At 47.3% G+C, this 27,415-nt stretch overlaps 1 protein-coding gene and 1 long non-coding RNA gene across 2 annotated transcripts; one reads left to right on the top strand and one right to left on the bottom strand.

Annotated features, from left to right (window-relative positions):
* Positions 1–1,053: 1,053 nt before the first annotated feature.
* Positions 1,054–27,415, bottom strand: PLEKHO2 (pleckstrin homology domain containing O2). The gene is made up of 6 exons (XM_030281267.4): positions 27,081–27,415; positions 22,975–23,127; positions 16,642–16,758; positions 9,737–9,841; positions 7,756–7,854; positions 1,054–5,508 (listed from the first exon to the last, which is right to left on the bottom strand). The coding sequence occupies exons 1-6, from the start codon at positions 27,087–27,089 to the stop codon at positions 4,270–4,272; spliced, it is 1,722 nt and encodes a 573-aa protein (XP_030137127.4). The 5' UTR covers positions 27,090–27,415; the 3' UTR covers positions 1,054–4,269.
* Positions 10,189–20,861, top strand: LOC115496584 (uncharacterized). Its single transcript, XR_012057545.1, has 3 exons — positions 10,189–10,856; positions 20,033–20,158; positions 20,725–20,861. It is a non-coding gene; the product is annotated as an uncharacterized lncRNA (long non-coding RNA).

Below are 27,415 nucleotides of genomic sequence, written 5' to 3'. Positions count from 1 at the left end.
GAAGAGATCTTTCTGCTCCTTTTCAGTAGCAAATTATTGAGTTCTGTAGGATCACAGTAAGGAATCTAGGACCTGCACTGTCTATTTCAGAGTTTATTGCACAAGACAGTCTCTTTGAACCACTAAACCATAACTATCCATTGAATTAAGAGCAAGTCAGACAAATTATTCATATGCCAATACTATGTATGTTTTCTTTTGCATTTTTTACATATTCTATTGTTTTGCATAGTGCTAGATATTTCCCTTTCTTATCAACACCAATATCAGGCCGAAATGTGATGTGTTGTGTGTTTTCTCAATGAGAGTGCCTTTCTCTACAGTATGTCTTTAGAAATCATCCTGTGTTTTGGAGATTCCTTTGAGGAACAGCCCTTTTCCCAACAAGGGGTTAGAAGGTTTGCTAACCACAATTTTTTACCCAAATGAATGCTCTTATTGTGCAACAGGATGGCACGTACTCTTGCACTCTTTTCCCTGCTTCCTTGTAACTTTTGAACCTACTTCTTACCTACTTTTGGCCAATTTCTGACCTGTTATTCCAGAAGGGAAGCAGTCACTGTGATACCACCCCCGTCTCTTGTTGCAGATTCCTGGCATCTGGGCAGAAGAACAAGGCTCTGGTGTTGCCCACCACCAAGGGAATAAGTGCTGAGTGGGCTCCACACTCTGTAGACACCAGTGAGTCCACATGAAGGCGTTAGGAGCAGCCCAGCCAGCTCGGCTGGAGACTGCACTTGGTAAGGTGATGCTTCCCACTGCTTTCCAGAGGAAATCCTGGCCTCAGCCATGCTTTCTGGCCAGGGCAGCCAAGCTGGCAGGCAGGGATGAGCCAGGAACTGCCCCATGTGCAGCAGCAGCTCCAGCTCTGTGCCAGCTGCAGCCCCTAGCATTTCTCCTTCCTCCTGTCTTGTGGTTAGCACAGCACCAAGCTCACCTCAGCCTGACCACAGCCTGTGCAGCATTCCCTCCTTCAGAGCAAAGCCCTGATGTGCTGCTTCTGGTGGCATTTCCTTGCTCCTCTTTAGGACAAAGTTACTCTGAAACAGCAGATTTTTAAAAGGAGGTTTTTATTGCCAAATTTCAAAGCTCTTTACAAACAGGAGAAAAAGTGCTGCCTTTCCACGAGCTGCAGCAGCTGCTTTTCAGATCGTCATCCACACTTGCTCACTTGCAAACTCACTTCCTTCCTGTCACAGACATGTAAACTGGTGGCACAGCCCAAAACACAGACTCACACTCCAGTACTCCAAGCCCAGAGGGTTTTCAGGCACAAAACCCCCTAGCCTTAGTGCAGCCAGGAATTAGATGCAAGTTTAAATGCATGTTTAAAGGAAGATTAAAAAAACCAAAAGTGCATGGTGGCAGGATGTACACTGAAGATAGGAGTTGCCATAGAAGGCTGGATGTTTTAGGATGAAACTGTTAAATCTATGAGAAAAAACAGTTAAAACCAAGACTCTCTAACATAGCATTTGCAGCAGTAAAGTTACTGGGTGATACAGAGATTCCACTTAAGTTATAGCTATTTACAAGACATAATACAAATCTAGTAAGATCTGTTAGTACAGCATATACAGTAATTAACTGTAGGTTGTAAAATTATTTAATTTGCCCACTTCCTAACAGGTAGAGGGTATTTATCTGTTAGGGTTCCTACTGATGGCTATTCAGTAAAATGTCAGACATCTATTCATTAGAATATTGAGTATAATATAAAAATATACAGTAAATATAAGCACATCCTGTAGGTTTGGCTGTAACAGAGAGGGATGTCTGGGTATTTTTACCAGTGCTTTGCCAGACAAGTATCCACAGAACACACTGCCAGAAGAAAACACTGGAGAGAGCAAAAGCATTTGTGTATAAATTAGGGGACTGAGCTACCCCATAAGCTGTTGTCATTCTCCTGGATTTCAGTGCCAGGCTTTGATTTGCCTGTCCTGAGGTTCAGGATTGGCTTCAGCTTTGGGATATCAACCTGTACCCAGAGTTTGCCCTGGTTTGTGTATACTCCTGTTAGTGTGAACTGGGTTTTCCCCCATCTATCTACTGTTACAGAACTTGCAAAAGCCTGTCTGCTCTCTGGAGCTGATGTCCCTCGACTTCCAGTGCACACCAGGTTCTGACAGCTCACATTCACACCACACAGTGTTTGGTAAACAAAAGTGCACATGCAGAAAAATACATTTAGATAGCAGATAGGCACTCAATATTGTCTGTGTTCTTAGCCCTTGTCTAAGTATGTCTGGAAAGCTGAATATGACCTACAGTTCACATTGAACCCACGGCAGCAAATGGCACAGGTCCAGAGTTTGCTTCAGGCTGTGTGCCTCTGGGTGGGCTTAGGACATTGGAAACTCCTTGCCTCAAAGCAAAGCTTTTTGGCACCTGAGTCCTGAGCGTTTGACCATGTAGAACTTTCCACGTGACAGAGTAACAAGTGAACTCTCATACAACATCTATGTCTGTCTTGAGAGGGGGACTCACTACCAAAACCAAGGCTAGTTTAATCAAAACAGGCAGAAGCATCAGTTATGGTCACTACCTGTCTTGCTGGCTCCAGATAGTAGAAACCAGGGTATTTGAAAGCCCAAAACCAACATTTCTGTGCTCATACCTGAAGTACCTATGCCTAGTCTAAGAGGAGGCTCAAACGAAACTTTACCGCTGCTGTGGGTGGTGTTTGCATCCCCCTGCAGAATTGTGGGACCTGGGAAATTAGGAGAAAAAGAAATAGATGAGCTAAGAACAAAGTACTGGAAAATGAGAGAAAAGAGTTTAGGTAGCATGTTGCTCCTCAAAACCAGACTGGGAAGATTGCCATTTTCTGTTTCCAGAGCCTGGCTCAAGAAAAGGAGAAGCCCTCTGGGCTGTCACACAATTCTCCTCAAAGCAGTTATAGGGAATAGAGGAGAGGGCCCAGCTCGGGTATGGGGCTACACAGTAGCAGTGCAAAGACACGATTTTGTCACTGCTGTAATGACTGAAGACCACAGGAACTGTGGTGGACAGGGGAGACTGGGAATTGTGCTGGAGCCTTCTGCAATGCCTTCCTCAGACCGTTCCATAGCAATGCATTTTTATTTTCATATATTTAAGCCATTGGGACCAGCCCCAAAGTTTTGTGTGCAAAATGCCTTTTCCCTCCATGTGTGTAAATTAGAGAGATCTGGGCCAAACCACGGCTCTCAGGCTGGCCAGGACACAGCAGGTAAAGACATGTTCAGTGGGAAGGGGGGGATCTCATCCAGACCCACTGCCTGATGTGCCTGCTCCTGTCAGTTACATCCCAAGACAACACTAAGGGAACACCAAAGCTGCTTTATGACAGTTCCCTAGGAAGCTCCTGGGGATCTCCTGGACACAACTTCTCCAAATGCCTGGCTATTTGTCCCTAACAATGCTGAGGGAATTAAGAGTTATCAGATAGATATGGTCCTCAATAATAAATGTGTTGTCCTGGTAGAAGACACTTTCACAGGCCAAGTGTAATCTCAATTTCCCTATTAATGAAAAAGGAACAATCAATACTTGCCTGGCAATGATGCTTTGAGACTTGTGTTCACTCACACAGTGCTTAGCACACCTAAAGCCCTGCAGAACCAGCCTCAAAGAGCCTTCATACAGCTGCTCCACATCAGGGACATTACTTGGAGTCAGGAATTGGCCAGTTTGGTTTGCCTCTGTGTGAGGTCACTTTTTAACTGTGGATGTGGTTTTATGAGTATCTTTGGAGAAGATTAAACCGTTTATCTTTACATTCCTAGATGTCACTGGGCCAGGTGGTCTGGGAAACCATGCCAGCAAGCGAACACTGACTACATTTATCCTTAAATGATTAAACTAGGAAAACCAGATAGGTGCCAGTGTAATCTGGTATTTGCTTGCCTGTAAATACAGAGAGAACAGGGGCTTTTGCTAGAATAGCCATTCTGCTCCTTTCAAAAAATCTGTCTTGGTCTGATTACCAGTAATTTTTAAGGCCTGATCCATTGAAAGGACTTTGGACAGAATCCTTAAAATGCATTCACATTTTTGAAACTGTTCACTGTCCTGTAACCTTCTGCTGTGCTAAGAGGATTAGAACCAGACTGGTATGTACAACATGAAGAAAGAAAGATGCTATAACTGAAAGCTCAATTCTGCCCCACAAACATGGTGTGTGCACAGCAAAACACCATCTTTAAACACTGGCCTAGCAATGGTACAAATCATAAATGCAAATGTTTAGCTTTGATTTTGGGAAAGGAGTCTCTGCAGAGTGTGTCAGGGAGCACTTCTCCTATAAAGAGTCACTAGATCCTTTTGCTTATCTTTCTGTTTCTGTGTTCCTTCTTTTTTCAGTTCTCCAAGACCTTTAATTTCTTGCAAAACTTGTGAAGCTTGCCGAAGCTGTTCTACTGCCTCATTGAGCAATGTTTCTGCCACCACTGGGGGTCCATTCCCCTCCTGGGCCTGTTCCAAACCTTCACGTAAAACCTTCTGCAGAAGCTTTTCTGCTTTTTCCCTCTCGTTAGCAACTTTCTCCTCCATTTTAGCTAAGCATTGATGGGAATCCTTTGGGAAACCTTGGCCTGGACGTGCTCTTTGTTTATTTTTGGAATCAGAGAGCAAGTCTCCCAGAGAAGTACAGCGAAGTTTGAGACCTGAAGTGTTTTCTGTAGAATCTTTCTTCTCAATAGTTGCTTTTACACTCTCCTGGTCTGTTTCTGTAGCTAAGGAAGTCTCTGTCTCTTCTGCTGAAGTTTGCTGTTCCTTCTCGGCTGCTGTCCTCCCATTTCCTTCTTCTGTTTCAGCTGTCGGGGATGTGAACTCTGCTACCTCGCTGGCTGTGATCCCATTCACTGGGGGCTTGGAGCTGCCAGACTCCTGCTCTTCCCAGCCCCCAGCTTCCAGGTCACCATGGCTGGAGCTCTCTGTGGCAAGCATTTTCTCTGGCAACACCTTAGGAGGAACAGAAGGCTTTGAAACATTTGCAGCAGCAATCTCAGCCAGGTTATCTTTGCCATCACCTCCTGATGATTCCAAGTCTTCTGTCTTTTTGGGTTCAATGGTTGGTTGGTCCCAAGCTACTTTCAGCTTGTCTGGAATGCTCTTAGGAAGTGGAATTGGAGCTTTTGATATAACCCTGTTGCTGACCTCAATGAGGTTCTCCTTGTTCTCCTCACTTGGTGCTTGGGATTCTTCCACGTTCTCCTCTGGACTTCCAGAGTCCGCTTCCTTGGCATTTACACTGTCCTTTGATGTGATGCATTCCTTAAGCTTCTTATCTGGAGGCAGCGGAGGAGACAGAGGTTTTTTATGTTCCTGGTCAGGAATATTGTTCTCTGCCTCCTGGCTTTCTTTTGTGCCAGTGGGTTTTGTGGGTGGCATAGGGGGCTTGGGAGTTTCTTTTTGAGGTGGCTCATTGTCACTTTCACTGATAGTGGAATCAAAGGTTGGTGGTCCATTGTCTACTATATCCAGATCTAGTCGCAGGATACCATCTGATGTACATTTGGCAGCCTGAAAAACAAGAGAGAAAGTTTTCAATTTCTATCATTGATCCTGTGTTTCATCCTTTAATTTCAAGTTAAAATGCAAAACCTTTGCCACCAGCATGGCAAGCAAGGGGTTGCTGCTTCAAGCTGAAAGAGCTGGGGTTTTTCAGCCAGAAGAAGAGAAGGCTTCAAGGAGATCTTAAGTCCCTTTCAGTGTCTAAGGGGACTTCCAAGAGAGCTGGAGAGGGATTTTTCACAAGACCGTAGAGTGACAGGACGTGGGGGAATGGCCTTAGGATGAAAGAGGACAGGTTTAGATTAGATATTCAGAAGAAATTATTCACTATAAGGGCAGTGAGGCCCTGGCACAGGTTACCCAGAGAGGCTGTGAACTCCCCATGCCTGGAGTGTTCAAGGCCAAACTGGAAGGGGCACCTGGTCTAGAGAACAGTTCTTTGCCCTTGCAGATGATTCTTAAGGTCCCTTCCAAACCAAGCAGCCCCTGAGTCTAAGAAAAGTGCAGAACTTATTTTACTACTTCCTTTGAAAAGACGGTCTTAAAGCCTGTAACACAACAGCCTAATTTCTTGGTTTTCCTGTGGGCGTTAGTGTTAAACTCTGCTTTTTTATTCTCTGTCCTGTGGTAGTGGGATCCCTCTACCCCCTTCACTTACAATGTGCCCCCACAAAGGCTCTCTTTTCTGCTTTTGAGCTTGTCATAAACCAAGTTGATCTTTAGGTTGCTTGGTCAGGGATTGAAACCCTGTCACCTTCTGCTTGCTTCCTCTAACCCCTGGTCATCCTGGCCTGACCAGGGCCAAGCCTCAGCTGGTAAAACCTCCTTCAGACCACAGGCTGTGTGCAAATCTCACTAGTAGAGAGGTTTTCCTAAAAAGGATGGACTTAGCAAAGACACTGCAGTGTGTAAGCTCAGTGCCCCACAGGGAGAACCGCGGTGACAGTTCCTGTGTGAGGGAACCCAAAACCACACGAAGGCACAGCTGCAGCCAGGGCCAGGCTCCTGCAGTGCAGAGAGTTTAGTTAAAGCCTCTCTCTGCCTTTCCAGGCCAGCACAGAGATGAAGGCAAGCTGCCTCCTGGCAGCTTGGCCCTTACCCATCCTCACCTGGCCCGCTTTGAACACTGAAAATCCATGTTCATGCCATTTCCTTCATGAATCTGCAGCCAGCAGCCATGATACACATCTTTCTGCAGGCTCTATCCCCTCATTCCTGCTGCTAAATTTGTAAGTCAGTTTCCCCTGATGTTGGCTGAGGCTGAGATGTCTTAGAGGTATTAACCTCAGAGGTATCTTGTGAAAATAGTGATCTGAGCAGGGATGAGAGATGTTTTTAGTGCTCAGGGAAGGGCTCTCCACCTTACTGAACCCATATTAGGCAACAGAATCCACACTTCATTGTTGCTGTGACTTTTGTCATGTTTTCTTCTGCGGTTTTCTGGAGGATGGGAATCTATGATTCATTCTTATGCATTTCTTTGGGAGAGATACTCTCCCTCCATTTCTATGCAAAGTAAAAAGTCTCAAGGTTTCATTTTATGCACAAGGGTCATCTGAATGTTGTGCAGGCACATAAGTCAGTCTTGGAAGTCTGAAGAAAGAAGGTTTGATTTAAAAAGCTTCCTTGCTTGTGATTAATGCTCTGCTAAAACATCAATCTGTCTGTAGAAACTTTTTCATATATCATAGGAATCAAACATTAGTAAGAACTCTCCTCTGGAAATGAAATGCAGGTTTGTGGGTTTTTTTCTTTTTTTTTTTTTTTTTTTAAAGTGACAGACCCAGAAAATCAGTTAAAAGTAGACAAGTGAGTCTATAAAACTGCCTGGGGGAATAATGTATTCTGTTTCAGACCTAGGGAAGGGCTTGCAAGCTTGAAAGCTTGTCTGCTTTCTCTGGTTAGCTTAGTAAAAATACAGCTTCTCCCTGTGGACCATGCAGTTCTTCTACCCTTAGACCACTGTGGCTACAAAATTATCTTTGAAAATAAATATAGGAGCTTCGATCTCTAATGGCTCTGACCAGATAGTGAAACAGCTTATGAGTTATGAAAAGTTAAATATATGGTAAGGTGCTGCAGCAGATAGAGATCTATGGGAACCTGGAGCTTCATTAGAGAGGTGCTGGTACAGTCTGTCCTGCAGGAAGTTGTTTCCCTTGTCAGCTTTCCCCTGGGGTTTGGTACCTGGGTGGAAGGAGCAGCTCTCGGGGATCCCAGCTGGCGGGATGGCCCACTCCATCAGGGTGCACTTACCTCCTTTAGGTGACTTCTCGTGGGTGGCCGACGTCCGTGGGACACCTTCACCCTGTCCCGGGTCACGTGGTCCAAGGAAAGGCTCTCATCCACTTTCACCTTTAACGGGGGAAGAGGAGGAAAACAAAAAAGGAAGAGGATCATTAATTTCTCAAGATACATCCATAATGTTGTCCCTGTCACAAATGAAATGCTGAAGCATTTCACCTCTAGTCTTTACCTCAGAGCTCAATTACAGCCTGACTGCAAAGCCCTGCATGTATGTGATGGATACTTAAGGTCTCAAAGGTTTGCAATGGCTAAACTTATCTCCACCTAAGAGGCAGGGAAAAAAGGACACAAGGAGCTTTGTCCTCACTGCAGCCTGTGCTTGGACCAGCTCCTGCGTCTGGCAGAACACAGCACCAAAACTGCTGTTTCCATCTTAGAGGTGAAAGCTCATTAATAACTGTGACCTGACTGTGAACTATATCAGCAGCACTTCGTTACAGCCCTTCCCTTCCACAGCTCTAATGACTGCAGGACACTGAAGAGAAGGTGTGAGCAGTGACCTGGATTAATTACAGCTCCAGCTGAATTAACAAATTTATTTCCTGGAATCAGATGAGAAATCCACTGCCTCACACTCCTAAGGAGGGAGGTCCCAGTGCCCAGATGGGTGTTTCTCTGTGCTGGCTCTATGACCATCCACCCACACTGTGATGGCCAAGGGCTGGAGTCTGCTCCCCATGGAGGGGCAGCACCAGTGACCAGGGACACTGAAACATCTGTGTGTCCTTGGTACAACAGATATAACTTTGTACAATAGGGAAGCTGGTGAGGGTGAAAAAGGGATTTAAAGAGAAAAATGGCTGGTATGGCAGAATGGTTTTACAGCTCCTTCAGGGGAGAACAGATAATCCAAGCCAGCTGAGGTCTTGACCCATTAGCCCATGCCTGGCCAGTGTGGAAAAACATTAAATCTGATGTTTGATCCTTACTGGAATGACTGAGAATTAGAAACTGGATCCCTCTGTAAGGAGGATAACCCCACATCACAGGGCAGGGAGGTGATCCAAGATCCCATCTTGCTGTGCTGCTAAAGGGTGTGCAGAGTTCACTGCCCACTGTACCCATATGCTTTTGCCCTCTGCTGAATAAAAGCAAAGTCCAACTTGTAAGAGTTTAGACCTCTAGCACTGTATCTACACAAGTTAGCCCTTTTCTCAAAACTTTTACTCAGTGCTTTGGTTTCCTTTGCTAAACATCTTTGCTGATTTCCTTATCCCTCCTTACCCTGCTCGTTTTTTCTTGAGTCATTCCCATGGTGGTTTTTTTAATTTCCTTTCAGTTACTGAAAGACCTGCAGAAGAGATGCTGCTCCTTTGGTTTAGCTCAGGGCTGATTTACAAACTAAGAGGGAGCAGGGCAAGGTTAAACAGATTCTAGGTTGTGCAATTTTCATCCTCCCCTCTGTACAGCAGGATGGGAGGAGAATTTGAAAGTGCAGGTGTGCTGGGGCCAGCTGAGAGGCAGGCAGGTTTGGCCAGGGCCATGGAGTAACTTTCCACCAGACTTCTCTCCAGACTGCAGGCAGAATAGCTGGTGGACTGAGTCACTTCAGACTTTTCCAGTTCTGAAGACTGGGCTATATCCTAACCAAGTACCTCCATTTCCAGGCTGCTTGGTGCTGAGGACCATGCCAGTGTGGGGAAGATGAGTCTCTCCAGGCTGCATCCCAGCCCTGCACAACTCAGTGCTGCTGCTGCTTCTCTGCACCAGCTGCTTCCATTGGGAGAGGCAGACTCCCAGAAATCCTCTGATCCCAAGCTCTGAAGGGAAGGAACCTGCCCTACTTTGCACACCACCTTTGCTTGGACCATGGCTGGCATGCAGGAAGGATGGGGAGAACAGGAGTTCAGGCAAGTTCTACTTTTAGCTAAAGGAGCCATGAATAAGAACAGATACAGAAACACAGGAGTTTGAAAACTGTTTCTCTTACCTCATCAAATACTTTGTTTTTGCCTCTGTTGATCCCTTCATTAAGAGCTTTTATCCACGATTCCTTTTCTTCCAAAGTTGGAGCTTGAAATTTGATATCATGAACCTGCAAGAGCAGAGAGAGAATTTTTGGCTGAGCATTCCTTTTCAGGACCAGAGATACCTCTGGATCACTTCAGTTTCTATATAACATGCACTTCTAGCTTGTGTTTAAACTACAGATTCCTTTGTGCTTTGGCATAGCTCCCATGAACAGGATTTTGTTATGCTGGACAGCTTTTTGTTGTAGTTTTATTTTGGTAACTACTAAAGTAGTAAAAACGTAAGTTTCTCCCTTCTGCAAAACACTTGGAATAGCTCTTGGAGCATCAGTGAGTTGTACAGCAAATGCTCACACTGCAGAGAGTCAGACTGAAAGTCCAAGTCATACTGGCTGGTTCAGATGAAGTAAAACAGTTTATCTCCCACTTCCTCCAGAATACCAGGAATGGGAAGGCTGCATGCAGTGGGCTCTGCCTGCTTCCCTGTTCCTGTGGCTCTGCAGAACAGAACTGATACTGGTATGTGGGGCACTGACATTGGCTGCTCTAACACAGACACAATGAGGCTTAAGAGCAATGTAAGTGCAAAAATTCACCATGTCTTTTTCTGTTTGCAAATGAAATCCAGCAATCTCTAGGATCTGAAGAGCTGCCCCAAGAAGAAGGGAAGAGCTGGCCATATAAAAGGGAACTGGCAAGAAGTATGGGTCCCAAATAAGGAGGGAGGATGGGTGATTGTATCGCCTGTCCTCCAGCCAGTCAGCTCTTCACTTCCTCCAGGACAGCTCCATGGCTTTGCTCAGTGTTTCCAATCTCTTCTTGCCCACAGCAGTGACAATAGGCAGGGTGATATTTAATTCACTGCTGTTTTCTCTGAGCACCTCACCAGTATTATGTAGCTTTGCCCCAGAGTACACTCTGGTGAGAGAAATATCATCTTCACCTTACAGGAGGCTCCATGGCAGACCAGCTGGGACCCAAACAGCTCCATGTGGTGCCCTAATCCACACTGCACAGGTACACAGGAATACTCCTGTGCTAAAGGACACCAGCAACATTGCAAAATGAAGCACTTAAAAGGTAGACACTCCTATTGTTTCTGGGCTGCAAGGATGTCAGCCTGCTGTGTGTGCTACTCCTAGCACTGTCCCTAACAACAGGGTGGCACTTCTTACTGAGTTATTCCATCATGTGTTTTATCCTCCTGGGTCAATATGTCTTATTGATTTCACTCTGCTCCAGCCCTGCCCTGAAAACAGAATTACTGATTCCCCTGACAGTCTTTTTTCTTTCCTGCCTATCACTACAGTATCTGGGGAGCTTCACAGATTCCTTTTCAGGGCAACTGAAATTCCAGGTGGAGAAGTGAGCTACAGGGAGGCTTGTTCAAAACACAGTCTCATGGGGGTTTTGCCTGGAGCAGTTTCTTGGGGGTATTTAACATCCTATAGGTACTCTGCACTTTCCCATTACCTTCAAGAGCAGTTGTAGCCTCAGCCCTTTTTGTAAAAGAGGCCCCACATTCCAAAATCACAGCAGTGTCTATATAAAACAGGGACTATATTAAATGAGGGGGACAAAGCTAATGGTGACTGACAGTTGAGTGCTCTTAGCAGCTCCCTGTTCACGGCACAACAAAGCAGCAACTGTTCTGGGTCTCAGCAACTTCTGAAGGGACCATCAGAAATTCTGCAGAACTAAAGCCTGATCTCCTTACACCCACTCTTGCTGTTAGAAACCAACTGTTCTTCCTTTCTGTATTGATTTCTCATGCCAATGCTGTGGATTTACATCACAGCTGCCAAGTGCCAGACACTCACAACCATCATGGCAAGCAGGGAGTTAAGGAGTAATTTGGGGAAAGATTCTTTATTTGATCAGTTTGCCATGCCTTCCTGAGAGCTCAGAGGGGAGGTTAGGGCCTGACCCACAGCCCTCTGGAAAAAGAGCCCTTTGTCTGGGATGCAGAAGAGCCACTCTAACCAGGGAATGTAAGTGAAGGCAAAGCTCCAAAACAGAGCAATGGCCAGATTTTGTTTTAGTCCAAGCTGGCCTGGTTTTGTGTGTGCTTAAAAACTTTTTTTGTTTGGAAACGATTTTGCCCCAAAGCTTTGTGATTATACAAGCTTATGAGAAAGCTCTACTTGTGAGCAGCTGAGCTGCTGCACTGCCTGGCAAAGACCTGGCAGCCCGCACCAGGGTTTAGAAATCTCCGTACACGTTGTTCAGGGGAAGGATTCCTGCCTCCCTTCAAGCTTCCTCTTCCAGTGCCACTTTCTGTGCCTCATTCCAAATAAAGCCTCCCAGATTGTGACTAAGCACTGGTGTCAGCAACTCTGTGGCAGAGCAGAGAGAACCTCAGGGGGGTGGGTCCTCGTTAATGAGAACCTGAGATGTCTCTCTGGCATGCAACCCTTTGCCATCAGTGCACATCCAGTGGATGGTGAGAGAAAGGGACTCATGGTGGCAGCAGAAGGGAGCTGGGTGAGGGAGGATGAGCAGCACAGTGGGACCCACAGGGCAGTGTGGGCACTGTCAGCCTCGTGTTGCTGCAGCTCTGCTCCCTGATTGCACAGCTTCCTGGGGCTGTGACACAGAGGTACAGGTTCCTCCCAGTGCCCAGGTATCTTAGAAATTTTTTCTCTCCTTTTTATAAGACACCTACAGACACCAAGGCAGAGTCAGGCTGCTGGGACTCAGAGGCTCATGCTCAGGCTGCTGCCAGCCACAGCCTCTTTGCTGCCTTGCAGTCCCTGGTCTGTCTGCATCCATCCTCAGCTCCTGTCCTCAGCCAAAGCACTGGGGAGAAGAAGCTCACCCAAATGGGATGGGAGCTCTCTGTAAAGAAGGAAGCTGCAGAGGAGAGACAGAAAGAAGCTGGTCTCAGTCCTGCCTGTCACTGGGACTCTGCACGGTACTCTGAGACTCCCAGGCTCTCAGCAAACAAGGAACAAATTAATTTCTTTTGTCTGTATCTTTACTCATTTGAATATTTACAGACGTCAGCAGATATATCTAAGGATGGGTATTTCCCATAGCATTTCTCTCCAGCAGGAATTTAAGGCAGAGAGTCAGTGACAATATGAGAGGACAGCAGGCAGGGTAACACATTTGCACTCCTTCTTGCTAAGCCAGCTGAGGCTGAGTCACGCCATAAACAACAGGCTGGTGTGCCAGGAAAAGCTGTCATGGCCAAACCTAGTGACCATTGTAAGCCATGAATGCAGGCTACACAATTTACTGACAGTTACTCAGAGCACAGCACAGCTCCTGCTGAATCACTGCTGAGACCTCAGGCAGCAGGAGCTCCCACACGGATCACTGTCCGTGACAGCAGCACACCAGCTCCCTCACTGCTCCTTGTCCTCCCTGAGACATCAGTCTTCTCCAGCACTGACAGGCTGATGGCAATGCCAAGCCTGCTTTCCAGGAATGAGAAGTGTTCCTGGGGTCAGTCTGTTGTACCTGTGCTAAGTCATTTCATAGACAAGCTCTGGAGAGCTTGTAGCTGCAGTTTAAGACTGCTACCAACACTTTTTCTTTGCTGAGGAATTCTGCAGATCTGCTGCAGAGGTAGGTGACACAAACCCGTGCTTGGTCCTTTTCTGTTCCAGTGCAAAGCCTAGTAGGGCTGGGCTAAACTGGACTGTGAATTGCCTGTGAACTGCTGGCGGGGATGTGTTCCCTTCTGCTGACTTTTGGTACAGGATAGTCACCTCCAGCAGAAGTTGCAGCAGAGTTATGTCAGTAACATCTTAAACTACCATGAGTGCAGCAGAGTCTATCTGCCAGATTGGAGGTCATTTCTTGCCTTCTTCTACATGATTTTGTCAGGTTATGTAACATGAAGGGGAAAGGAAAAGACAAAGGACTCCCTGCCTATGACAGGGAGGTTGGAACTAGGTGATCTTCAAGGTCCCTTTCAAACCAAACCATTCCATGTTTCTATGAGACAATTGTCAAAGGATTCTGGTGGTTTTCTGCAGCTGAACCAAGAGCTACATCATCCCTGGGAACAATGCAGCATCTCAGCCAGACTGGCAGACCCCAGGAGCAGACTCCCCCAAACCTCACTGCATTCTACTGCTGCTTCCAGGCTGGGCCCCTGATGAAGGCAGTTCCAGGTACCTCAAAACTGGATGGAGGGAAAAATAAGCAATGGAAGTTTCCATCCTTGACCACAGGTGCAAGGATGCCTGAGGAGCTGCAGGACTTACTGGTGGACTCTTTCCTTACTACCACCCTCTTCCCAATATTAATATTTCCCTGAAGTTAAAGCTTTTCAGATCCACTGAACACCAGACTTGTGCCAGTCTTGGTAATTTTCAGAGTTTACACCAAGCATCATTTACAGTGCTTTTCTGCATTGTGAGTAGTACATTTTAAAGTTTCCAGGCCAAGGCTACTGCCCTTTCTTAGAAGCCCAGCTCTCTGCATCCAAAAGTTTTCCCTTAATTGCTGTGGATGGAATGAAGCATTTGAGATTTCTAAGCAGAACAGGGCTTTTGCACACTGCCAGCTTCCTTCACTAAAGAATTAAAGCTCAGGGGGCAGTGCTTTCTTTCAGTTCCTTACCAGTGCAGGCGTGTGACATGCTCATATTGTCACAGCTTAACAAAAATGTCATCCTTGTCAACAGGCCAAGCAAAATCTCGGGTACAATCATCAACGACCAGTGTTTAGCAGGACAACTTATTTATTCAGGTGCAACTTCAGCTGCAGAGTAGTTTTAACTGACTGATTCATCTCTGCTCAAAAATATCCCATCCATGATTTAAACTGGGATTCCCCTGCAACTAAACTGGGCTGTATTCAAGATTTGTGCACTGAAACAGAAATGGCTTTTCCTAGATTGTTGCTAAGTCCCTCAAACTCATTCTTCAGCATAATGCTCAGGAGAGAGTGAAAATAAAAAAACCTAGCAAGATGTGGCAGGGCTTGGCAAGCTGGCTCACAGGGTGATTTTAAACTGTGGATGGCAGCAAGCCTCCCAAATGGAAAATGTTTAACTGATATATATCGCCACAGCTGCGATTTCAAAACAGAAGAAGGACAGTTGTGTACGTTGGCCTCCTAATTGAAGCCTGTGCTAACATCTGCCAAAGTATGTTGTGTGTCAACACCCTCACCAGATTTCCAGCCAAAAGAAGGGTGGGAGGGGAGCCACAAACAGGGAACTTTTCATTTATAAAAGCCCTTCCTTTCACCAAAAGAGCCTTATAAACAGTAGCCTCTATCTAGGTCTCCATTGAATCAGTGGCATGAAAAACAGGGTAGCTGTAAACTTGCCAGCATGCCAAAAGGATGAAGTTACTCTTTTGGGCACAGTTTGGGCATATTTTTCTCATAGCAAGAAATGAAAGGTTTAGGAACACGTCTCACACCCTGCATTGATTCATGGAGCAGTGCAGAGACATATGCAGCTATTACACAATTCTCTCAGTAAACTTCTGGTAGATAATACCTGTTCCTACCATGCTGCCCATCTCTGAGCACACAGGGTATTATTGGCCTCCCTGGGAATAGGTGTACACTTAGAATCATAGAATCCTAGAATCATTTGGGTTGGAAGAGAAAAAACATCTGGTCCCAGCCCTCCTGCCATGGACATGGACACCTTCCACTATTCCAGGTTGCTCCAAGCCCTGTCCAACCTGGTCTTGGACTCTTCCAGGGATGGGGCAGCCACAGCTGCTCAGAGCAGCCTGTGCCAGGGCCTCACCACCCTTGCAGGAAAGAATTCCTTCCTAATGTGTTCTGGGCTCCAGTGCTCTGCTGGAGCTCACTAGCCCAGGGTTCTAGGGCAGGAAAATCCTTGTTTTGTTGTTTTGAATGAAGTTTAGCACAATGGTGCTCTGAACTCAGCTGGGGTCTTATTATATGAATAAACACTAAGTGACTGGAGTGAAAGAATAAGCAACAGTGACAACAAGGACCAAACAATCTCCATTTACTTAAACAAAATGGAGATAGGGGAATGCAGCAAGTTGGTACTTGTGCCTGTTCACGTTCTTATGGAAATGAATGTGTTTTGTCCCTCAAAATTTCTCAGATTTGCACGGGGAGATTTAGTAAGAACTCTAAGGCCAAAAAAATCACATTGAAATTAGAAGGCAAAGTGCAGTACTCCAAAGTAACAATGAAGAATTCTAGCCCATAAAGATGCTGAAATGGATAGCATGCAAGTAGGAGCTAAGGAGAACATTGAAAGATGTGTAGTGATGATGAATACAGATAGCAAGTAAAGCAGGATGTCTTTGCGTACACCCAGTGCTCAGATGAATGTATAGTCTCTTTGCAATGCCAGTCTGGTTTTTAACTTTTGGATCTAACCAGATGCTGTGCAGGAAGTTACAGATGTAAGGTTTCATGTATTCTGCAAAATAAATCTTTTCTCCTGGGAAGTGTTTGGCTGCAAGTAAATTTGCACTGGAGTTTCTCAGATCAATGGTCCTAGCTCCAGGAACTTTCTCAGCACATGGATTGGAATTACTGATTTTACTGGACTTGGGCAAAGCTGCAGCATCCACATGTGCTCAGAGGACAAGGAGGAACCATAGGGAATGATCTAAGAAGTACCATTTCTTAGGGTGTACTGGAAGAAATAAAATGCTAAGGCAGGAAAAAAAAAAAAAACCAAGAGGAAAAGGTCGAGCCACAGGAAGACCCTTTCCCCACAACAAGAAAGAAATCTACATGACAGTGGCTTTCCTTCTTACACACTGTACACCCGTCACAGCTACAGGCCATTTCTCCCAGCTGCCAAGGAGCTCAGCCTCAGAGCTTTTCATCTGCTCTGGGCACAGCTGGCTGGAACTCACTTTGGAGTTAGCAAACTCGAGGGTGATGAGAAAGGCAATCCTACCTTCTTACCCGGGGAGCGGATTAAAATGAAACGATTTTTCCTTTTTAGTAGTGCACGCAGCTCCTGGCACTTGTCATAACTCTCCAGTTCCACTGTTTCTATGCACTTCTGTTCATCCTGCAGAGAGGGAAGGAAACATTATTATGAAGAGGAGGCATTGAAATCAATCACAGATCATCAAATTCTGCATTTCTTCCCTTTGCAACTGTCTAAAAGTTTTTCTGCCTTAAAAATAACCTGCATGCAGCCAGAAAGCCCCATAAAGCAGGCTGGCATCTCATTAAGAAAACACCCTGGTCTTTAAGCTACAGGCCTAGTGGTCCACAGTGGCTGAGCAAATAACAGGCTGGGGACAGTAACACCAGCTTCTGTCATTGCTGTTGGCCTCATCCAGGGATCTGCAGCCAGAAGTGACACTACCTCTATCCCACAATGAAAGGAGGAGATGTGATTCTGCTTCTTCACAGGGAAGATGACACAAGCATCACGATGGTCCAAAGAGCCCCCTCAGGCAGCCTGAGCCAGAGCAGGGATAAGAGGGGAGCCCTGTTGCAACACTGAGCTGGGGCAGACTGGTCCTCACATCACAAAGGTCAGCAGGAGCCATGTGTGATGGACACAGCCCTCTTGCAGCCACACTCTGAGCTGTCAAAACGCTTGGGATTGGAAATACAGCCCCGTACAGCCAGCAAAACTGTCTGGGCCAGCATCTCAGTGGGGAATATTTATCTCTGGAGTATCTCCACTGATGACTGCCGGCCGCGATCTTGGCTCATTTCTCCCAGTAACATAACTAAAATTCCACACGTGGTGCGTGGCTCAGTTCAGCTGCAGAGCACCATCCCTAATAGGAATTGCAGCGTAACACTGGGCAGATAATATTCTTCATGTCTCAGTATCCCAGCAGAGACCAAAGCTCCCTTTTGCTAAGCACAAATGAGCAGTGAGAATCTCAGAGCAGTTCTCGCCAGTGAAGTGCTACAGTCAGCATGGCTCATGAACCTCACAGTACCATCCTGAATTAAAATCGTTGGCCATAACCACCCCCAGCTCAGGATCTGCTCCCAAGGCAGCTCCCTGTGCCCGTATGAGTTTGTATTTAGCAATTCCTGTAGCGGAGAAGGAGGTGTGGGATGAGGAAACATGTCATAGCCAGGAAGCTGCTGCGTGGCTGGAGGCAGGGAATGGAGAGTTCAGAGGGAAGTGGGCTGCGGGGAATTTCCTCCCTTTACCACTTGACATTTAAGTCGCTGTGCAGAACTCAGCCTGCATTTCAGCTTTTTTAACCCTCCTATTGGGGATGGGGGCCTGGAGGGCTGATGCCGATACACAAAGCAAGTCCTGAGCCACCGAGGGACGTCTGGATCTAATTTAGGTTTATTATTTTAATGACATTACTGTTTATTTCATTTAACACTGAGTAGGTGAATGTGAACTGGGAAAACGCATACTAGGAGAAGGAGATTAATCCTGCCCAAACCTAAAACCCAGCTGATAAAATCCTGCTGACGCTACCGGGCCCTTTGAAGGCTCCTGCTGCAATCCTGGTATCGCAGTGTCACTGCAAAAGGACAGGGATGGAAATAATAACCCCTCCGCGGCCAAGAAATGACAGAGGAGGGTGAGGTCAGGAATACATGCCTCGGGGATGGGTGATCTCATCCTGGCCTTCGGAGGAAGACCGCCCACGTTACAGCACGGCCGGTGCAGCTCCCAGCTCCTTCCCCGGGCTCAGGATGCAGAGAGCTCCGGCAGCACTCTGAGCAGAGACCAGCCCCAAGCTCCTGCCCACCCTCCCTGCTCTCGAGCAGTTCTGTCCCCAGCAGAGCCCCTGTCACCCTCTTTGTCCATGCCACCCGTCCTGCCTCTTGGAACTCTTCACCGTGCAAGCCATGCTCCACTTCCTAGGGGCTGTGGAACACCAAACTGGGGAACAAGGGGACTTGGCAGGGTGGAGAGTTGTGGTTTTGCTGTGAGATTGCCTCTTGCCTTCGTGCTGTCTGTCTTTTCCCTGGAGAGGCTTTGGGGACTGTGACCTGGCCAGGGAACAAGGGCAGAGAGGATGTGGACATGCAGGACACTGTCTCCCGGAAACACCTTGACTGTTGAAGCTATGGCTCCTTCATCTCAAGGACCTGAACTTTTCAAGTGAGTTATCCTCTTCAGGGAAGGCAGGGAAGAAAGCAGCCAGAGAAATATAAAAACTCCATGTATGAGGCAAAGGAAAAGCATCTGAGTTCAGGGAGCACCAGAATGGGGCTTTTGTCTATGTTTTACCCTTGGCAAGCAGCCATCCCCACTCTGTGAGCCTACCTGGGTCACAAAGAGATCCTTTATATCTGTCCTGCAACACTAAGATGCAGAAAAAAGATCCAACCCTGATGCAGGTCCCCAGGTCCCTTCAGCTTCCTGGGACCTGGAGGACACTCAGCACCATGCAGAGACAAGGTCACTTCCAGAGTCCTGCCCTGACACATGTTCTGGATAAGCCCAATCCTGGTACAGAATCCTTACATTCATTATTTAATACAGAAAAACTATTCCATTAACTCTTCATGAAGCACATCCTGTGACAAACATATCTGTGTCTATTGGCTTGGCCCTTAAGAAGAAAGTTACTGAACACCTGGACATATTAATGCATGTGCTTAACTGAAGAATCACACTTGGCAAACAATTTCCTTAATGAAAAGTTTATAAAAAGGTGGGGGGAAAAGATTCCCTGCAATTTTTATTTATATGAAGGTGTAATTCCCAGCAAAAACCTCCTCACTGACACACACTCAGGGGTTGAGACCCTCCATTCAGTGTAAAATGTCCAGACCTGAAATAATAATTTATTTCTCTATTTAAGGCTCTCAAAGTGTTTTAACAAATCAGGTTTGGGTATACCTTGATATCACTTTATCAGGGGCAAAATGTAGATGTTAAGTGTCCATTTGTTGAACACCAAGTGGATCCTCTGGTCTCTAGAATCTAGTAGGATTTTTCCCTGTCAAATAATACACTTACAAAGAAACCCTAAAACAAGAAGAAGACAGGTCTAAGCACTAGCTGCACTGTTTAGGGGGTAAAAAAGTCCATACTCAAGACTGATGCTTTCTAATCCATAAAGTGATAATATTGATCTGTCTAGCCACCCTATATAGAATTGCCTGGTCTTCAGGCAGAAAAAAAACCCAAAAACAACTCTGTAGGTTTTTTATTCTTGCAAGAATATGCAGAGACAAGAAGACAAGAAACCCCACTACAAAGTAACCCACTTGGTTCTGTGCCGACCTGCACAGCAGTTTCTTGGGATCTGAGCACCCTGTACTTGCATAAGTGCCTCCTTTCCTGACGTTTGGGTATGGAATATACAAACATCTTGCTTAATTGCATCTTCATTTAGGTGAGGGTACAGATGCAGGTGCTGTAAATGCAGGCACAGCAGAGAAGAAATCCATCTCCCTCCATTCTCCATCCGCTGAAAGAAACCCGAAGCCGTGTGGGATGACTTTCACCCCATCTGCTCCAGGTAACACAATAGGCATTTGCCATTTCCTTCAGGAGGTGGCTCTGCTTTTAACCAAACCCAAAGCCTGACTAGCAGGGAACTTGGGGAACGAGTTCCCAGGGCAGGTCAGGAGCACATTCCTGGAGATTGCTACTGATAATGATGTATTATTTGTGTGCTGCTCAGACTATCCTTTCCAGCAACACTGTACAATGTATTTGTCTCTATCTCGTGTTGGCCGTCCCCTCTGCTCTTGTTTTGCACCTAAACCTCAGCTACAAGTGCAGCCAAGCTCATGCAACTGCATCAGCGAGGTGGCCTGCATAGGAAACAACTGCTAAAGGCAACATTAGCAGCCCTTTGTGAAGGGGTGGACACGGGAGGGACTGAGAAAAGCACACTGAGTCCAAGGCACTGCTCAGTTCCTGGAAATCTGATGGGCTCAGACCAGCTGAAATGCTCAGCCTCCTGCCTGCCCACATGGAAGCTGACCCCCCCATTTAACCCATCCAAGTCTAATTCAGCATACATATGGAGATATGCCTTTTATTACTGTTGCCTGAGGTTTTATCTCCTTTCCTTTTCAGCAAGCACTGAACAATCCCATTTGTAAATGTTTCAGCCAGAGGATGGTCTGGAATGTTGTGTCCTTCTCCAGGGTCACATAGAGCAGATATGTGGAGAACTTCCAGTGGGAAAAATGGCACCTTGAACTCCAGAAATGCAAACCACCATAGCACACTGCACCACAGACTCTGCCTAGACATCAACCCTTCCCATCTCAAAAACTTAGTTCCCCATTAGTAAGATAGAGACAGCCACACTGCCCTGACTCACATTAAAGGAAGATAAATACAGTAATAAACATGAACTGCCTCAATTCTGTTGCAACAAGACCCCTCCTGAGTGCAGAAAATTGCCATTTCCTTTGGTTTCCCTGTAGTAAGTCTGCACAATCACATGTTATCCTATTGTGCTACCAGATAATTTTGCAGCAATTTCCTCTCCTAAGACATTTGACTTCACTGTAAGCCAGTTTAATAGCCTATAGATATTAACATGATCCCTTATTTACAATAATGGGACCTTGCAGCTACTGTAGCTTACAGATGCAATTTATTACAGGATGTTACCACAATCCACAGGCTACCAGAAAACATTATGCCTGGTTGTTACAAATGCCATTTTCCTTCTTGAGATAATAAAATAACCCTTTAAATGATTGGGATTTTTTCCTTCTTCTGAATGTCTGTGAAAATTAATCTTACTTTAAAAGCCTCCTTTTCCCTTGTGGTAATGAGAGCCTTCATGTATCTTGTTTTTAAAGGCATGCCCTTTAAAAAAAACCTACGTCATGTTTATAGATTTTGAATCTTCGAGTTCCTGAAGCTTCAGCTGGAGTCAACAGGTGTCCAGGGCACTGGGAAATGATCTACAGAGAGTCAACAGTTTGCAGGACCAGGCTGCATCCCTCTGGGTAAGAGAACCCCCCCTTGCTTTTCCTGCCTTCTGAACTGCTCATCACCTGACATTGACTTCTCCTGTCATTATTCTTGCACTCTTCCTGACATTTCACAGCTAAGAACAAATGACACCAGAAAGCTTTGGGATTTGGGAAGAGCAGGAGTGTTCAGCATAAGGGAAGAGGTAGTACCCTTTAACCTAAATTGTTATAACAAATCTTCTTTATTAGGCAAGAGTATGTTTTTAAAAAAGAGAACTGAACTGTCAGTCCTGTTGTTCCTGAAACCACCGCAGCAATGCAGCTGCTGAAACATTTCCCTATTCTTCTTCCCTTGACACACTGCACATGAAGTTTTACTTGATTTTGCTTTTATATCGTCCTGATGCCCACAAATGACCCAGATCCTCTTGGACCAGACACCTCACAGGCATGTGGTGCTTGTGCAGACCACAGCTCCCCACCCTGCTGCACACACAGGCCAGCACAGGGCTCAGACCGACCCACCCCTCATCTCAAACCTCTCTTGGTGTAGTTTGTGCTCTGCGCTGTCATTTCTAACTTTTGGGGCAAACTCTGCTCTTGCAGAAGCTGCTTCCAGCCCAAGAACAAGGGCTTGACTCAGGACAAAGCCACCTTTGCATCCTGGCAGGACCAGCCCTGCCCTTTTCATTCTTCTCGCCTGAAAATGCAGGACAGATTTGGCTTGGCTCTTACTCCTCATTTGTCTGGAAACAGCTCTAAGTGTGGCCATGAACTTAAGGCATGAAGTTTATCTAGGGAAGTCCAGGATGAGGCTCCCAGGGGTCCTTTACTCAGAACTGGCTCAAGTAAAGGGAAAAGATGAGCCAAATCCAGACTGTCCATGCTTAAGGAGGACAGCAAGCACTCACAACCTCACTCTGCATCCTTCAGTGGCTAAAAGAATCCCTGAAGAGTCTGGCTGGCAACAATCTGAGCTGCTTGAGGGATGCCAAAGGGCTGTAGGGTTGCCTGCCATCCTCTCAAGTGGCAAGTGGGAAGTCAGCCTGCTACAATCACTTTTATCCTTCAAAAGCCAAAACCTCATTGCACGTATCCTGCTTCCACCCAAAGCTTTACACTGTTCACCTTCTCACAGGATGTCCTGCCCCCCATTTTTTTTATTTTGGCAATGGCTCTGTCAAAATATTCAGTGGCTAAAATATTTATAATATGTAATCTATTTAAAACACAGCTGCCGTCTCTTTTACAGCGTTTACCCTTCCTGGAGATAACTGGAGAAGCCCTTTCAGAAGGAATGGGCTGGAGGAAAGAGTAAAAAACACAGGGACATGCATGTGTCCCCAGGGGCCTGCTCCTGCCCCTCATTCAAGGCCATTAGCTGTGACCATACCTCATCCTCGTAGACCACGAGCTGTGTTTTCCGTAGCTGGATGTAACGATCCTTCCACAGTCCCAGGAGCCCCCCGCTGCTTTTTTTAATCCAGCCATATTTCTCTGCAGTTGGAGCACACTTTGGTTTCTCTGAGACTTCTTCCTTTGTATCCTGCAAGGACAGAAGGCATGAGGAGTTTCCATCATCAGAAAGCCAGCCCAGAGAAGATTTTGGCACCCACCAAATGTGGTCCCTCCCCACTACATCACATCTTCCAGAGGAAAACTCAACCAGCTCCCACAGGACTGACCCCAGCCATCCCTGGAGACACTGCTGGGACGGTAACAAGTCCACCTTGCTCCTCTGCTCCCCCAGGGGCTCTGCTTCTCTCTGGGGAGGTACTCCTTGCTCACTCGTGCACCAAGTGCACCTTGAAAAAGAGCAGCCTCCTCTCCTCCTTGCTCCTCCAGCTTTCTGATGAATGCCAGCACAATGGATTCTTCTGGCATCAGTAGCAACACTTATATTTTAGTCCAAGGCCACTTCTGCAAGCTTTTCTTCCAGGCATCTATGCTTGGTCACCATCCCCAAACCAACTCCTGTGGGCAAATCCACAGCATGAGGGACAGGACTTCACCACATCCACATTAAAATGTTCCCAGCAGGTTGAAGATGAAAACTTTCCTCCTCTCCAGTGCACTGGAAGAGCCTTTGCAAAGGCAGGATCCCTGTACCCCTCCCTTGGAGCACCTTGCTGCTCCCCACACCCCATGGACCCCTCAATAAGCCTCTTTTCCTGGAGCAAGGCAAGGAGAATCCCCCGCTGAGCCAAATCCCCTTACACAATCACCTCACCAACCTTGTGATTTGTGAGGAGAGGCCAAGCCCAAATCCTCCAGCCTCCTCCCAGGGACCCCACTTCCCCCAGACTCAGTTTTCTCCATGTCTCCAAATGTAATAGCAGCAATCCTGCTGCAGAAAGCTGGCACACAAAAAGAGGGTGTGTGACAAGCAAGAGAGCCCCAGACATCCCAAAATGGCCCTCACTGCCCAAAGTGGACCAGCTGAAGCTCAGACATCTTGTTTCATAACATGAGAAAATCCCAAGTGCATGGAACAGAGTCAGAGCTGGACACTCCCACAGCCAGGAGGAGAGCCTTGCAAACGAATCTGTTTTCATGCACCAAACTCCCACTGAACACACCCTTGGACAGCAGCTTTTATCAGGGTAAGCTCTTATTCCAAAGAGGGAGCTTGCACCCATGAAAAGAAGAAAAACAGCTTAAACACCCCATGCACCCACATTTATTCTGACCTCCACTAAGATCTGGAACAGGCTGGGCTTTGCCGGTAGGCTCAGGTGCAAACTGGGAACATGAAACTCAAATAAACTGCTTCACCTAAAAGAAAATTGGGCTGAAACCTCTAACAACCTCGATGCCTTTTGTAGAAGTTATTTCAGTTATACTGAGCTGCATCTGAAATGGCCACAATACAGGATGACTGAGCATCAAAAAGTTTTCCGGGAAATGGAGGGACTATATAGCGTGGGGTTTTTTTAAACTTGACTTTTTAGGTTGCCAGGAAGTTGTATTCAGCCGAGATCTGCGACTTCAGCAAACATCAATTCCTGCACAAATGCAGACCTGCTGGTTTCCTGATTGAGAACCCTTTTGATGTCATTTTTAGATAATTGGGTATGGACTTCAACCTCCCTCACAGCACTTGTGCATGGATGTAGCTGTATGACGAGTTTATTCAAGTGAGCCCAGACCAACAACTGCTAAAATGTTTTCACTCTTTAAGGCTTTTTTTTGCTTGGCAGGTGAATTTTTGCTGGGCTTTTTTTTTCCCCACCTGGCAGAAGGGCTGAAGTCACATGGTAAATATGTCTATCTGCAGAGCAGAGCAAAAACTACATTTGTTTTAAAGTAAAAGTACTCTCTGTGAAGACACAGCACCTAACATCTACCTCTGAAAAACAACAGAGGCTCATGTTGGCACCTCTGTACGAGGCACAGCAGGGGCAGAGCTGGTTTGGGGTCTGGCTCTTCAGCCTTTCAGGGACTGCACCTCCCCTCCTTGGCACTGCGGGAGCAGGTGCTGTAATCTCTCACCTGCAGCTTAAGGACATAAAAACCCCAGATGATTCAACTGCAAACTTTGTTCCTGCAAAAGCAAGAAGAGTCTCAGAGATGGTGCCTGACATTTTTGCAGATTATTTTTATGCCAGCTCTGCCCCAAATTGGCAATGGGAGGTTGGCCAGGGAAGGGCACCGGCAGCAGGGCATTGTGTCCATCCTGTGTCCCCTGTCTGCAATTCCACAATTAAAATGGGAACATGACACAAAGACATGAGCTGCTGTTGTTAACTCAGCTATATATGACCATTCTACAAGAAATATTCAGAATATTCAGATATCCTTTCTGGGATGTTCTTGGGCTGGATTAATTCTTGTGGTAATTCCATGAGAAGAAGCCCCCTGACATCAGCCAAGTGAGCCAGTGTAAATGAAAGAACCAAGCTATCCCAATGCCAGCTCAGGCCAAAGGCATCACTCCCAAAACCAATCTGTAAGAGCCATTTTTGCATTTATATCATGGTGGCATTATAAGTGAAACACAAGTTACACTCCTTCAGCTTGGGTTAGTCTCACATTTTGCAGCTCAGCAGAGAACCCGAATCAGACAAGATGGCTTTTTATTTAACAACTAGGCAGTTTTTTCTCTCCTCCCCTGCCCTGTATTTTATGGGCCCACAAACCCACACAATCTTCATGTTTTCCAACAAAACAAACCCCCATGAGTTGAATCACAGTGCTTTTAAAGTTACACAGAACAGAGAAGTGCCTTAGCCAGTTACATCAACTTCATTTCAATCAAGCATCTTATCACACACTCCCTTCTACCGAGGTGCTGATGAACAACTCCCAGGAGACAACCTGCATCCCCACACATCCACTCTTTTACTCCCTTTCTACATTATCTCCCAAACCTTGCTGTTAGCACTTCCACTTCTCCCCAGCCTGCTGGAGCAGAACAGATTGTTCCACTGGAAACAAAGTGCTCAGATCCACGTGGAACTTGGGGAACTGCCTCTGACACCCCTTCTACAAGCAATCCTTGGAGGAGTCATGTATCACTAAAGAAGAGAAGCCCGTGAGGCGGCCAGCCAGCGCTGGGGTAAGTGTGAAGCCCCTTTGGCCAGTGGCTGCCAGCTGGAAGCAGTTTCTCTGCTGTGGATTAATTTCATGGATGCCAGCAGATAATAACAACTCTCAGTCATTACCAACTTGGGCTGCTTTGCCGTCTCCCTGCTGTTTTAAAAGAGCTTTCATTCTTGCCACAGAATGTTGGGAGCTGAAATAAGGGGGTGTGAGGGGGGAGAGACAAGCCACAGCTACAGGGATCGCATGTACCAGACAGAGCCTGAAGTCCTCCGGCAGTCCGTCCTACCGGGAGCTTTCTTTGTGCATGAGCAGCAAAACCTCATCCAAGGAAAGGAAGCAGGAATAATTGCGTGGCCAGACGAGGGGAGAAAGCGACCCGTTTAACTTGTCAACAAATTTGTGGCATCTTAATCAATCCTCACAGGGATGGATTATTAGGGTGTCTGATCCCATGGACATGAAAACCGTGTGCGGAAGAAGCACCGAACTGCCTTTCTCCGAGTTAAACCCGTCCCAAACAGAAAGGAGGAGCAGAACAGAAGTGAGGAAGGCTGGAGGTGCGTAGACATGTCCGAGCTGGCGATTCGAGCCAGGCCGGGCTCCAGCAGGGCAGGACAACACCCCAGCGGGAGTCACTCGGGACGGCCCGAGCCCGCGTGGAACCGGCCCGGCTGTGCCAGCGCCGGCCGAGCCCGGCAGCCCCTCCCGGCCGGCTCCAACATCCCGAGGGCTGCGGGGATGCGCTGCCGAGGCTCTGCCCGAGCCGCTCCGGGGGCTGCCGGGGATGGAGAACCCCCCGCCCGCCGTCTCCTTCGCCGTCCCGCGGGGCAGCGGGGCCGGGATGTCCCAGCGCCGGCGAGCACCCGAAAACACCCCGAAGTGGCCGATGCGGGGATCCCCCCTCCCTGTGCCGGGGTCACCCCCGCTGCCCGCCCCGCTCCCGGCCGGACTCACTTGCTCCATGGCTCCCCGCCGGCCCCTCAGGGGCTCGGCCGCCGCCCCGCTGCCCCGCTGGGCTCCGGGCGGACGGTCATGCCGGGCGGGCCGGGGCTGCCGGCCCGGGCCCCGCCGCTCTCCCTCGGCAACAACTTCTCGGGGACACGGAGCGGCGGCGGCAGCAGCACCAGCGGGTTTCCGGCGGCTCCGGCGCTGCCAGCGAGGAGGCGGGGATGCCCCCGCCGCCGGCCCCGGCCCCGCCGCCGCCTGGCCCGGCCCCCCTGCCTGGCCCGGCCCCGGCCCCTCCGCCAACAACGGGGGTGGGATCCCCCGGGACGGGCCGGGACCGAGCC

The sequence above is a fragment of the Taeniopygia guttata genome, chromosome 10, assembly GCF_048771995.1.
Source record: "Taeniopygia guttata chromosome 10, bTaeGut7.mat, whole genome shotgun sequence".
Taxonomy (NCBI): Eukaryota; Metazoa; Chordata; class Aves; order Passeriformes; family Estrildidae; genus Taeniopygia; species Taeniopygia guttata.
The sequence above is the reverse complement of the archived record's forward strand: the minus strand, read 5'-3'. Positions and strand labels throughout refer to the sequence as shown.